This window comes from Anoplopoma fimbria, chromosome 19 (genome assembly GCF_027596085.1).
Source record: "Anoplopoma fimbria isolate UVic2021 breed Golden Eagle Sablefish chromosome 19, Afim_UVic_2022, whole genome shotgun sequence".
In the NCBI taxonomy this organism is placed as follows: domain Eukaryota; kingdom Metazoa; phylum Chordata; class Actinopteri; order Perciformes; family Anoplopomatidae; genus Anoplopoma; species Anoplopoma fimbria.
The window spans coordinates 11,238,817-11,252,385 of record NC_072467.1 but is presented as its reverse complement, the minus strand read 5'-3'; the positions used below and the strand labels follow the sequence as shown (position 1 = coordinate 11,252,385).

At 43.6% G+C, this 13,569-nt stretch overlaps 1 protein-coding gene across 1 annotated transcript; it reads left to right on the top strand.

The window, feature by feature from the left end:
* The first annotated feature begins 2,884 nt into the window (after nt 1-2,884).
* On the top strand, nt 2,885-13,569 carry st3gal2 (ST3 beta-galactoside alpha-2,3-sialyltransferase 2). The gene is made up of 7 exons (XM_054619538.1): nt 2,885-3,433; nt 9,117-9,176; nt 9,642-9,775; nt 11,163-11,342; nt 11,910-11,955; nt 12,553-12,672; nt 13,352-13,569. The coding sequence occupies exons 1-7, from the start codon at nt 2,885-2,887 to the stop codon at nt 13,523-13,525; spliced, it is 1,263 nt and encodes a 420-aa protein (XP_054475513.1). The 3' UTR covers nt 13,526-13,569.

Below are 13,569 nucleotides of genomic sequence, written 5' to 3'. Positions count from 1 at the left end.
ATTCAATCTCTGATCTTTTTTATTGAGCTGATGACGTTTGGCTATTGGAGTCATATTTCCTCACACATAGCTTTCTTCTTGTGGGACGTATACACACACAAATGTTTTGTCCTCAACCAATAAAGTTCAGTAGCAAAAAACACAATAAGTCAGACATGAGATTAACTCTCAGATGAGCTCATTTTCATATGTCGTCACAATGAACACCTCGCTACATCAAAACACTGCGGTGACGCTACATTTTGCAACCTGATGGCATTTTTTAGTAGGTTTAAGCAAATATGCCCAACAGATGCATGATCATCTGGAACATCAGTGATAAACACAGCAGCATGTTTCTCTGCTTGTTTCTGCCCTGACTCTCTCAACTGTATCCTGTCAGTTTACCTCAACTTTCCCAATTCAGTCTCTCTAGAAATGTCTTCAGTACTAACCAGCAGGCACACAAACAGGATGGAGAAGAAAATTGTTCCATGTTTGCCCAGGTCAGCAGTGATCAATACAGTCAAAGACAAACTGAGCATGAGGAGTAAGGAGAAGAAGGAAAAGAAGATTCAGAAATGTGTAAATAGAACTGATGCAATTTAAACAGCAAAAAGAGAGCTGCTGAAAAAAAAACAATGTTTGAGGTGAGGCCGGCTAGACTGAGGGGAGAAAAGAGGAAATGGGAATAAAAGTGAGAGGAAGAAGATCAAAGTGGAGAATGGAAGGAGGATTAAAGATGTCAATATGGTCAATGAGGCTAATGGCAGTAAATTAAATGATGTCTTTTATCTCTTTCTCTGTGTCTACAGGTTCACCGCGGAACAAGAAGCCAGACTTCGGGCGAGAAACCCCTCAGAGACACACAAACATACTCATTTGACCATGACGTAAAAAAAAAATACTGGGAGCAGTGGTTTGTGCCTTAGGCGTGCGTCCACACAAACACACCCTGACATCAAAAGTAGTTATTGCAGCAGAAAGACAACAGTGTGTGTGTGCAGGTGATTTAAGCAGGTGTTTATTTGGCATCAGATGAATATGGGCAGACAGCTGGCATAAAGTGGGCACTGCAAGAGGTCTAACCCTCGGATTACAGTTCAGCAGATTAGAGCTAAGCACCACTCACCTCAAGCTCACCAGCCTCATGAAAGTTACACTGCAGCCAACAGGACAAACACACACACACACACACACACACACACACACACACACACACACACACACACACACACACACACACACACACACACACACACACACACACATACACACACACACACACACACACCGGCACAGCTGTAGAACACAATTAAATTAGTGCAACTGGCAGACAGTGTGCTAACCTGGCTCAACACCACACACACATTAAATCGTTGACACAAAGACGTGCTCACACACGTACACACACACACACACTCATTCTGGGATGCAGGACAAACGCTGCCCCCACCCTTCCTCCCGTCGCCCTCATAAATCCAGCTGGAGAGAGGATGAGATTTGGGGCTGATTGGTTTTGTCTTTTTTTTTTTTTTTTTCATCGCAGCCTTTGCACATCACTCCATCCACCACTTTCCCCTTTCCTTGGCGGAGCTTAGTCCCCCAAATGAACAATCGTCAAAATAATCTTTCCATCGGGAGGACGTTGGACAATCCGCTTGGGATGCTTTGATTACTTCTCCCAAAGTTATTTTTCGCCATTGTCTTTGTTTTGTTTTTCTATCCCTCTGGATACAGAGTGGAGCAGCAAAAGGACTTATTGATTCCTAGATACAATGTCAGCGAGGCTTGGCACAACGCCTCAACTACAGAACTGACATCTAGAGGGTGATGGTGGCAAATGCTGTACTCCAATTGGAGCTTTTCATCCTAACTTTTTTAAACTTTGTGTCTGAGGAAAGAGGTGCAGAGGAACGGCATCAGACGAGCGCTTTAAACTCCACAGTTTTCACCAAATAGCTCTCAGAGCCTCAGTGAAACAGGCAGACGCAGACAATGGACTGACAGAGGGGGTGAAAGGGGAGACCTTGAGACGGAGAGAGACCAGGGAGAGAGAAAAGCTGGAAGTAGGGTAAAAAAAAACAGAAGACAGAATACTGAGAGACCGGCAGATAACGGAGTAACGAAAGAGGAAAGAGAAGATGAAGTGATGCTTTTTTTCGGTCTAGGATGACTAGAGACGTGATGGAATACCCTTCAGGCCAGACCTCCTCCCTTCTACCGCTCCTCCTCCTCCCTCTCCTTCTCCTCCCATCTTCCCTCCCTCTCTCCGCTGCTCTCAACTAGTCTGCCAGCTTTCTTTGGCGGCGTCGCTTCAGTTGCAACAAGAGAGAGAGAGAGAGAGAGAGACAGAAAGAGGGAGAAAGCAGAGCGCAGGAGACCGGACTCATCGTTCACACAGATGGCAGAGAGAGCGAGAAGGACTTGCTGCATACGTCCAAAGCCATGCATGGGTTTCCCTGACGATGGACATCGCAGTTAATCCTTAAAAAAGGAAGCGGGGGGAGAAAGAGAGAGGTGCATGTAAAGGCAGTGGAAGCCAGGGAGGGGAAAGTTAGAAAGTGAGGAGGGAGGGAGTGTGTGCGTGTGGCAAGACAAGCTCAAAGCTGTGAAACAAGAGAGGGAGAGAATCCAGCGGGAGACGGAAAGCGTAGGAGCATCGCTGAGCACACAGCTTGACTGTGAGACAAATTCACTCTGACACCTTGTCCTCCGTCAGAGTGTGTGTGTGTGTGTGTGTGTGATTTTACGAGTCTGATATAGGGAGTGATCCTGTGGTCAAAAGTGTTAGTCAGGAGGTCGTCCCAATCACGCTGACCAGGCCTTGGTGGTTGTTGCGTGGAGGCGGCGGCGCAGGAGGTGGTGTTGGGCTGGGGACAGTGGCAGGCCCAGGGGTGGGAGCATGGCCATGGGGGGCCGCATCCCGTCCTCCACCCTGCACCGGGACAGGCGCTGGGGCTGGGGGACCTGGGGGTCCTGGGGCGGAGGGTCATCCAGGGGAGCCCCCAGACTCTCCGAGCTCAGGCCCTGGCTGAACGGAGGGACGGTCGTGGCGTCAGGAGGTGGAGGTAGTGCTGTGGCAGGAGGCGTGGCGGAGAAAGGAGGCAAGGCAAGATGTTCCCGCAGGGTGTGGGTTCTCCTCGGCTCACTGGTTCTCGTCTTCCTCACCTCGCTCTTCTTCTCCGTCTCGCTCCGCGGGGGCGTCGGCTTCAACTACCTGGAGCCGCCTGGATGGGAGGAGTCGAGGCGGGTGAAGCTAGTGCCCAGCTACGCGGGCGCTCATAGGCAGTTGCCGCCCGAGACCTCGCAGCAGAGGACGTGTGCCTGCCCGCACTGCGTCGGAGACCCTGGCGTTTCTGATTGGTTCGATGAGAACTACGACCCGGATATCTCACCTGTTTGGATCAGAGACAACATCCAGCTGCCCTCTGATGTCTACTACTGGTGGGTGGTAAGTAACAATTTAATTTAACTTTACATGATCGAGGTGTGACACAATTTAGTGAGGTGACAACTAGGGCTGCAGCGGCCAATCATTTTAGAAGTTCTACCGATTATTTCATTACATTTTTTGCATACAGCACCATCACACACTGTCCATTTGTGTATATGACACAGAGGGTGGAAGTCAGTTGCATCGAAGATATATGTATATAATATATATATTAGAGCACCAACATAATGGGAGTTATACATCATAATCACAGATCTCTCTTCATCCTCCTCATCCTTCCTCGTCACTGAGCCAACCAATCCCCTCTTACAAGTAGTACTACATGCTCCTCCTGTATCTGTGCCAGTTGTATGTTAATATCTTGGTGGAACACTACATGTTTTGCCACCAGGCTTAAACCAAAACTAAGTAATGTCTAAAAAAATCTAAAATGAACATATCTTCAGAGAGACGCAAAGCACCAAATGAAAGAAAAACTTGCCTTACCACCCCTTCTCAGTGTGTCTGTTTGTGTTTGTCTTTGTGTCTCTGTATGTCCGATTAAGAGTAAATGTGTTTATGTGTGTGTTTTTAGGGCTTTGTCCATAGTTGTACTGTGTCCTTAAGTGGCCGGTCTACAGTCCCGTTTCCCAGCTGTACCCTCAGTCCAGCTCTGACATGGCAGAAAACTGCAAACACAGGCGAACAGCTGCCAAGTCATTAGGTCACACTGCAACAGGGAGGTGATGAACTGGGGGGGAAGGAGACATAAATCAGAAGAAGGAAAGACGTAGAGAGAGGGGGATTTGATTGAAAAAAAAAAGGGGAGATCACATACAGAACAAAGCATAGAAAGGAGAACATGGAGGGAAGGAAAAATACATGTTACCAAAAACAATCAATGAAAGGAACCAGAGCATGAACAGAAGAAAGGTGCAGGGCCATACGAAGCAGGATATATTTACAAGCCTCTGCAGATATATTAGTGCAGTATTTCTCTGTCTGTCTGTACAAAGCCATCTGGTACATTCATGTTGCCCCGTAGCAAATATACTGTGCACAACTCTACTGAACTTTCTTTTCTTCTCCTCAAAACATGCTGGCCATGAATGCATTGTGTCACTCCAAAGCTTTTTGAGTTGTTTGGGGGTTTGACCAAAGTTATCTAACAAATGAAATATGTTTAACGTTGTTTTCAATTGGGAATTTGGTGGAAAAATTTTGGCATTTCCCAGAAAGGTCTTGGATGAATGGACAACATTGCTGGAAGATTGCAACAATTAGGAAGTTATTACCAGCTTTAGGGATGGTACCTGTCGACTTAATTTGCCTCAGAGCTAAGAGAACCAGGCCTTTGTTTGGCTTATATTCAAGCTCTTTCTGTTGGGATTTCGAAGACACGATAAGATGTCATTTCCTGGCAAAGAGTTTGAGAGGCAAACATCACTGATGCACACTGGGACGTAGCCGTGTAAGTGCTCCCCAGCCAATTATCTATTATCACTTCACTTGTTTTTAATCCCGACTCCAATCAACCAACGTTAGGAAGGAAGGAAAACAAACGATTATGCGCGTGCATGATTGGAGTATATACTGTATATGCTCTTCAAATCAAACCTAATGTGGTGCTCCTCCTATTGATTTGTTGTGCAGGACTCAAGTGATGTTCTAGTTTGGTGTATTTTAATACAAGTATTTTCACATTTAAGAGTATAAATATTCAACCACAAGTCTTCGTTGAATAAGTTAACTGTCACCTTGATTCACTTGGAAAATTCGATCTAGGTGATTTCTGCTTGTTTGCAGTTTGTTTTGTGATATTTAGAGCTGAAACTGAAAAAAAAGCTTAAAAAGAGGCTATGACATTGGCTTCCAAAGATGAAAACTTTGGAACAACCCTTTTTAATTTAGTGATGCATAAATCTCCACTAAGTTGATACTTATGTAAAAAACAAAGGAACAGCAGGTGCAATTGTTCCCTGAAGGAGCAATGTTCTGCCAATGTGAAATGTTAGTTTGTAGTAGGTGAAACAGTAAAGTGGTATTTTCTTGAAAGTAGGTGACAGAAAGCTTATACTTTAGGAGTCCGAGGACAGCTGAGAGGAACGAATCAAGACGGCATTTGGCATGGCTGCCTAAAAAAAAACGTGCCAAAAAATTAGAAGCCTCTGAACAACAGTGGTGCAGCGTGCCAAGCTGGCTCTGCCTTCATGCGGAGAGACAGAGGCAGAAGTAGGGAAAGAATGGAGGGATCAAGGAGGTTGGAAAAACAGAGAAGGGGAAGAGAAGAAGGAGAATAATGCAGAGGGGTAACGGCATTAGAAACAAAGTCATAGAGAGTGAGAGGGGAGTAAAATAAAGATTTAGTGGTCTCTGATCAGCTCTGATGAGCTGCGTGGTGCACAGGCGTCCCAGAGAGACAAAGAGATGAAGAAAGACAAGAGGACGGGAAGGAACAAGGAGGGAGCCAGGGAAATTAAAGAGAAGGAATTAGACATGAGGCCAAGGAGACTGTTGGAGAGGATGCGTGAATGAAAACGTCAGCGAGTGAGATCTGTGTAAGGAAAAGCGAATTAAGGCCGATGGTTGGTGAAAAAGGAAGTGGCGACAAAAGGAGTGGGATAATGAAGATGCTGTGTGGGAGAGAGGGAGAAAGGGAGAAAGGATATGATGCTTACGGAGCGGAGAGGAGCAGCCAATATCCTGATGGATCTTTTGTGTGTGTGAGTGTATGTGTGCATTTTTTGTTTAGGGGGATTTTATTTTCATATGTGTACAGGTGCTGGCTTTCTCTTTACACACAGGAATGCACCATTGCCTGTGTGGTTTGGCAGATGGAAAAAAAAAATTGGAGCAAGATGGGTTTTTTTTCTAAATCAGCCAACATCTCTATGTCAGCCGCAGCTGGTATCTACGTCATTCTCTTTACATCCCACAATGAGGTAGTTCAAATCTAAGATCTAATAAAGTAAAGTAATGACAGTTTTTGCATTTAAATGAACAGACAATGCAGAAATATATTTTTACGCTCAACTGTGAACATATAGCTTCACGATGTTTCATTCATCTAAGAACGAGAGCACTCTCAGTTCAGATTTTTTAAAGTCTCCCTTAACACAACAGGTGACCATATCAAACCCAAGAACGGTTTTGCTGCTGTAATCATTTCTCTTGTTCGGACGTGCCATTTAAAGATCCTGTCGTTCCAATGGAAGTAATTGGTGTCCAAAATCCACAGTAGGTTTTGTCAGCCTAACTATGTCAAAAAGTGAGTTTGTGAGTTGCCTATGCACACCAAGTCTGTATTTTTGTTAAATAAAAAAGCAGTTCATTTTTCTATTTGTTGCGAGAATTCGAAATACAAGACATAACTAAATTAATTAAGTGAGTTCAATGAAAAGCACTAGTCCCAAATAGGGGCCAATGTGTCACAGTCTGGAGAACAGACAACAGGGGAGAACATAATTATAAATGGTGGTTTTTATTAAGAAAAACATCCAAAACAATCAAATAGCACCAGGAGCAGACCAGAAACGGGCAAAAGACAAACGAAAAAGGATCAAACAAAAAGGACAATGGCACGCGAAAATACAAAAAGGAAACATAGTAGACAAACTGAAAACCAACAGACAAAAGACAAGACTGTAAATACAAAAGAAACTGGGCAGACACGAGGGCAGGCCCAAAGCTGATAGGTGGAAGAAACACAAGGAAACGGAGCAGAACTAGTGAAGACTAATCCAACACAGGTGATCCAAAGAAAAAGCAGTGAACACCACAAAGACACAATAGGCCCCTCCCTCTGCCGGCAGACAAAAGAAAGAAGTAATCAGATGGCATCTTGGATGATGGTGTTTGCCTTTACAGTGTCTTAAACAATTCTGAAAGATGCGAAAATGCCAGAAAGTCAAACATGTGCAAAACATTTCTAAGTTGGTGTGTACATGACACAACGTGAGGTTGTTCTAAGTTTAAAATGTGTGACAATTTTGAACCAAAAATGCGGACTTGGTGTGCAAAGGCCTTTAGTATTGCCAGGTGTCCGATGCTGCTACAACATTGAACATTAATAACTTCATATGGCCGTTGTCAGGTCTGCATCTCAAAAATATTCACAAAAATGAAACATTATATTAATGTTTTATTCTGAAATACTAATAATGTCAAGACTTTGTTTTGCTAAATTAACTTTTCTGTTACTTTATGCACTTATTTTTCAGGTTACAACAAAGACTTGAAGCAGTCGCGATTTGAACTGGGGTTTATTTATTGCTTTACACAACTCAGAGTGACTTTTTTCCTCTGTTGCGTCTTCCCTCCCACTGTCTTGGTGGTTGTCCTGACCAACCTCAGCACGCAGTTGCCTGACAAGGGAGGGTCACAGACTGGCTAGTGGAATGTGTCAAAAAGGGAGTCCACATGAGGTTATACTTAAAACCGAACAAAATCTATTAAAATATAGTTAACTCAAATGAACAACGGAGTGTGGAGAGGTGCAAAGTCAGTAATGAAGGTCATGCATGGATGTGTGTCAGGTGCGCTGTGAAAGGGTTGAAGGTGTTAAACCGAACAGCAATCATGCAGGGTGGATGCATGCTGGGAGAGAGACAACGAGCATGTGCACCAGCTGTTTTAACCTGGAGGGCCCAGGTGAGCTTAATATAGCTGACGACCTCCCTGAGGCCAGGACAGCCTCCAAGACAGTGGGAGGGACGTCACAGTATTTCCTTTAATATCCCCTTTAATTAAATGACCTGGCTTATTATCATTGTAATGGATTCTATTCAAGCTGAAACATTTTTTTTTTTCAAACAAGAAATTAAAAAGTGTATTAAGGTCGTTTGTAAAGGAGCCGAAGAGGAAACAGTGATTGAAAGGTTTTTTTTGCACAGAAAACTAATCGCTTCACATTCACGGTGTTATTTATCCATTAAGGTCGTTAAAGGATAAAATCACCTACATTATCCTCTTCCAACCCTTTTCGTCTTTCTTTAAACTCTCTCATTTCAACTCCCCTTTTTTTTCTGCTCCTCCCCTCTTTACATTCAACACATGACTTTGTCATCCAACTTTTTATCCACCTTTTTTATTCTGGTGGTTCAACCAGACAGCAGAGGGCTGTTGTCATCTCTGCTGTCACTTTTGTTCATCTCTGAGCAGAGCTCTGGGTTCTTTGGACAAGTCACTGTTGTTGGTGACTGACAGTGTTAAAGAAAAAAATCCTGGAAAGACACAAAGCCCCTCTGGGACTGTTTCGTCTATTCAGGTGTAATAAACCGTTGATTTACAAAATTAGTCTGAAAGAAAGAAACACATTTGGTGGGAGTGAGAAGTTGACACTTCTAGCTTTCTTTTTGACAATTTTCATCCCTTCTTCCACTGACATCTGTTATTTATTTATTTTCAATTCAACTTGTTTTTGACATGTGGACGGCAGTGCTTCTGCTCCTCTCACCAAAGCTCAACCAGTCTGACTGCATCCTGTCAGTCTGAAACATATCTGTTGCCTAAACACACACAGATATGCACACACACACACAAAGGCACCTACTTATGTGCACATGAATGCAGGCAAGTGCATGCATACACACGTCCATGGGCACACGGAAAATAACTCAATAAAAAGTCTGATGTCACATCATATTTGTCTGCAGAGGAGAAACTACACATGCTAACCACACTTTCTCTTCTTTCTCTCCAGATGTTACAGCCCCAGTTTAAACCCCACAGCATCCAGCAGGTGCTGCTGAGGTTGTTTCAGGTATTCTATATAATTAATTCACCTTTCCATTTTCCCAGCACTTTCAAATCAGCTAAATCATTACTTCACACTCTTAGGCAAAGGCTGAGGGTGACAAATTGTCTTTCTTTGATTGTCTTTCTTTGACTGTAGGGTTTACCAGTGATACGGTTCATTCTTTTTTAATGTATCTGGATTCTTTTCTGTTCATTCCAACTCTCAATGCAGCGCAGTGCTTTCACATAAGGCTATATGTTCCTATATCTCAGTCTGACGCCTTGAGGGCAGAAGGGCTTCATGTATTTTTCATGGAGGGTCTCATGAAGAATTCACCTCAGCAGTGAAAGAAGGATGTATTGTTACAATCAGGTCCGAGCTGCCGGTTAGGTCGTTTATATGTCTCTTGCTATTTTAGTGCTAGTGTCCTATTTAATTTCCTGTGTCGCTTGAATCCAGTTGGGTTGATTCAATCCTGTACCTTCTCAGGTGATTCCTGGAAGGTCACCGTACAGCTCGTGGGATCCAGGACGCTGCCTGCGCTGCGCCGTGGTGGGGAACTCCGGAAACCTCCGCGGGGCCGGATATGGGGCGACCATTGACGGACACAACTACATCATGAGGTGAGGGTGATGGATGCAATGGATAGACAAGAAGAAATAGAGCCCAAAGACCGGAGGAATTAGACAGAGCAAGACTATGAGATATGGAGACAGAGGAGGAAATGAGGACTGAGAGATGAAGAAAGAAGGAGGAGGAAGAGGGTAAGAAGGAGGGAAGAGATATTTCATTTGCGTGGCACAATGTGACATCACACTACATAGTATGTGCCATTAAAGTAACATATCACACAATACCATTGTGTGTGCGCAAATGGGAGAAGTTTTTCCAAAGAAGCAGACAGCAGATGTGTGTCTCATACTACATTTAATCTCACTGTTTAATGCCGTCCGACTGGTTGACAGAAAGGTCACCTGACTGGTGTGACGTCACCACAGAGAGCTTTATGTCCTAAGAAGCTGAAATGTATAGATTGTGCCTCTCACGTACACACACCGTGCAGAGATGGCACATAAATCTGTTTGTCTGAATCTATCCCCCTCTGCTTTTTTTTTGTGCAGCAGTGATTGATCACAGTGCCCGATTGTTGTCAGTTGGCATGAACCCACATCTATATGTTGATTCCTGCAGCGAGCGTGTGCTTGTGGCAGGAAAGCTTCGGCAGGGGTGACTAGTATTTTTTATTTATGTGCAAATTAGCATTAGCATCCATTAGCGTCGCACTCTCAGCAGACCTGTGTGGGCAGCCTCCAAATTCCATCTCCTGTTAGACTAGCTCATTGCTGTGGTTGGATTCTCATTTGTTTTAATATTCAGCTTTGCGACAACAGACCCACTTATCACTCACCACCACCAACGTCCACCTCCTTTGTCTGCCTTTTCGATCCCGCTATCTGAAAAAACATCTGTTTTGTTCACTGACATATTGGAAGGTGCACTCAGTTGCCTTTTTTTAAGGTGCCTCTTCCTGTTTACATAAACAGCTCACTCCTCCAGACAGTGAGTCACATCTACTGTAAATACAGCAAAAGTCTGAACTACGCAGACAGAGCTGAGTGGTTCAGTTACTGTCTGAATGGAGGTTGCTCTGACAAATGTGCTTATTATATTATTAAATAAAATGTGTTGCTGAAAAGTCCTTGACTTGCCTTGTACTTATGAGCTAACCAATATTTTCAAATTGACTCAAATGACTTCCTACTCTGCAGTTTCTTAGTGTTTTAGCATCTTTTTGCTCATTGTTTTGCATTTTGTTTTTTCCATCAGTGAAAAAGCTCTAAAAACGTGCTCTCCATTAGCTGCCACAGCTTTTCAAAGTTGGTTCCAAAAAAAACTGCTAACAAGACAGCGTGAAATTAGATCCTGTGAAACAGTTTTGGAAACTATTTGACTACAGTTGAAGCTAACATAAAAACGTACATCTCTATTGCCTCCCTCCCTTGCTCCTAGGATAAACCTGGCCCCCACGGTGGGCTACGAAGAAGACGCGGGGAGCCACACCACTCATCACTTCATGTACCCGGAGAGCGCCAAGAATCTGGCGACCAACGTGAGCTTCGTCCTGGTTCCCTTTAAGACGCTGGATCTCGTCTGGATCACCAGCGCTCTGTCCACTGGCCAGATTCGATTGTAAGAAGACGACACACACACACACACACACACACACACATACAGATATGCATAAGTACGGATTAACACACATGAGAGAGTACACACAAACAAAAACAAATAATTAATTCTGGACACATATTGCACACAGTGAAAGTACACTAAATGAAGGTATTCACCGTTTGACCTTAAGGCACACAGACACACAGGTTTAGTTTGGGGGAGTAAATACACCTTATTTTATACACACACACACACACACACACACACACACACACACACACACACACACACACAAACACATACACATGTTGTGAGAAGACAGTTGCTGGGCTGGAACAATCTCTCAGCCGTCAATCACCCCAGAATTCATAGCAATCACACAAAGTGCTGATTGAATGTGTTTAATCAATCTTTCTCTCTCTCTCTCTCTCTCTCTCTCTCTCTCTCTCTCTCTCTCTCTCTCTCTCTCTGTCTGTCTTTCTATATCTCTCTCTGTCTTTCTCTCTCTCTTTCTCTGTCGCTCTCACTCTCTCTCTGTCTCTCTATCTGTCTCTCTCTCTTTCTCTCTGTCTGTCTCTCTCTTAGTACCTACGCTCCAGTGAAGCAGTTCCTCCGTGTAGATAAAGACAAGGTGTGTATTTTCAACGCCCCTTGCAGTCACTTTGGGCCCTTTTCACACTCACACACACACACACACACACACACACACACACACACACACACACACACACACACACACACACACACACACACACACACACACACACACACACAGAGTGACCCCCTTTGCTGCAATTATATCATCCCCTCCCCATTGTTGATGAGGGCTTACAGTTAGATTATAAACCTTCCCTTTGTTTTGAATAATCTTCTGCTTGCTCTTTAATCCGCGAAATAAATAAACTCAATCACAACCTCGGAGAGTATTGTAAAATCTTTTCTTGTGCGGTTGGAACTCTTGAATAAGCAGCGGCTGTGTTTTGAACAAGGTTATTTTTCTTGCTGTAGAAATAATCTGAGTAAAGTTTAAAATTGGAATTCAGATGAACTTGGATTTAACTATGCTGGGAATATTTGGAAAAATAAATCCACCTTTTGTGGATCTTTCTGAATATGAGACTGATGTACAATGCTGTTGCAGTTTGGGTTTGATTCTTAGTCAAATTCACAGCTGGTAGACGGTACATTACAGTATCTCAAATTCTCTGCATTTCTGTCCACCACACAGGTCCAGATCTTCAACCCAGCATTCTTTAAATACATCCATGACCGCTGGACCAGACATCACGGGCGCTACCCCTCCACTGGCATGCTCGTACTGTTCTTTGCCCTGCATGTCTGTGATGAGGTCAGTTTCTTTCTCTTTCTTTCTCTGCTTTAACACAACCACATACTCTAAATTCTGGCATCATGCTGAAACTACACATCTATCTATTACATAATAATCACCCTGAATAGATACACATTTGTAGAAATATTCTAATACATTCAACTTTCCAAATACCAATGGCATACCTGAATTTGCCAATCAGCAGTAACAAATTGATACCAGTGCATTAAAAACAGCATTTTTACTGTGGGGATTTTCCAGTGTAAAATATTATCAAATTGCTAACATTTTGCTATCTCTGGCAAACATTACACTCTCTGTTATCACCTGCCTGATCGGTACAGCACATATGCAACTCTTAACAGAGATCAGAAAGATGTGAGACGGCACCTTGTTAGCTACTTCCATCATCAGTTTCGAAAAAATACACTGCGTCCTAAATCGTGATGGAGCTAACAAGTGATCTATGGATCAGGAGGCAAGTAAATCATGTTGTTGTTCCTGTGTTGTCTAAATGAACAGATAAATTATTTGATATTGTGATATGGGATTGGTGAATAGTCTTGCGTAATCCTCAATTCCCAATCCAGCATTTTAGGCTGTATCGGAGGAATTTCAGATACTGGTATTGGAACAACTCTACACATTTGTAATCACACACTTGCTTTCCTGCCCTCACTCTTCGACTCTCCTCTAGGTGAATGTGTTTGGTTTCGGGGCAGACAGCAGGGGAAATTGGCACCACTACTGGGAGCAGAACCGCTACTCCGGAGAGTTCAGGAAGACCGGCGTCCACGACGCAGACTACGAAGCCCAGATCATCCAACGGCTGGCCAAGGATGGCAAGATCACTGTATTCCCTGGGAAATAACAAGCAGATCACCCTGTGTATCCAACTTATCTTCATTCTCTGGT

Bases quoted from the DNA above. Each gene is read 5' to 3' on its own strand.
- st3gal2 (XM_054619538.1), top strand. From the start codon at position 2,885: ATGGCCATGGGGGGCCGCATCCCGTCCTCCACCCTGCACCGGGACAGG. The intron at 3,434-9,116 runs GTAAGTAACAAT...CTTTCTCTCCAG, and splicing joins ATGTCTACTACTGGTGGGTG to ATGTTACAGCCCCAGTTTAA. The intron at 9,776-11,162 runs GTGAGGGTGATG...CCTTGCTCCTAG, and splicing joins GGACACAACTACATCATGAG to GATAAACCTGGCCCCCACGG.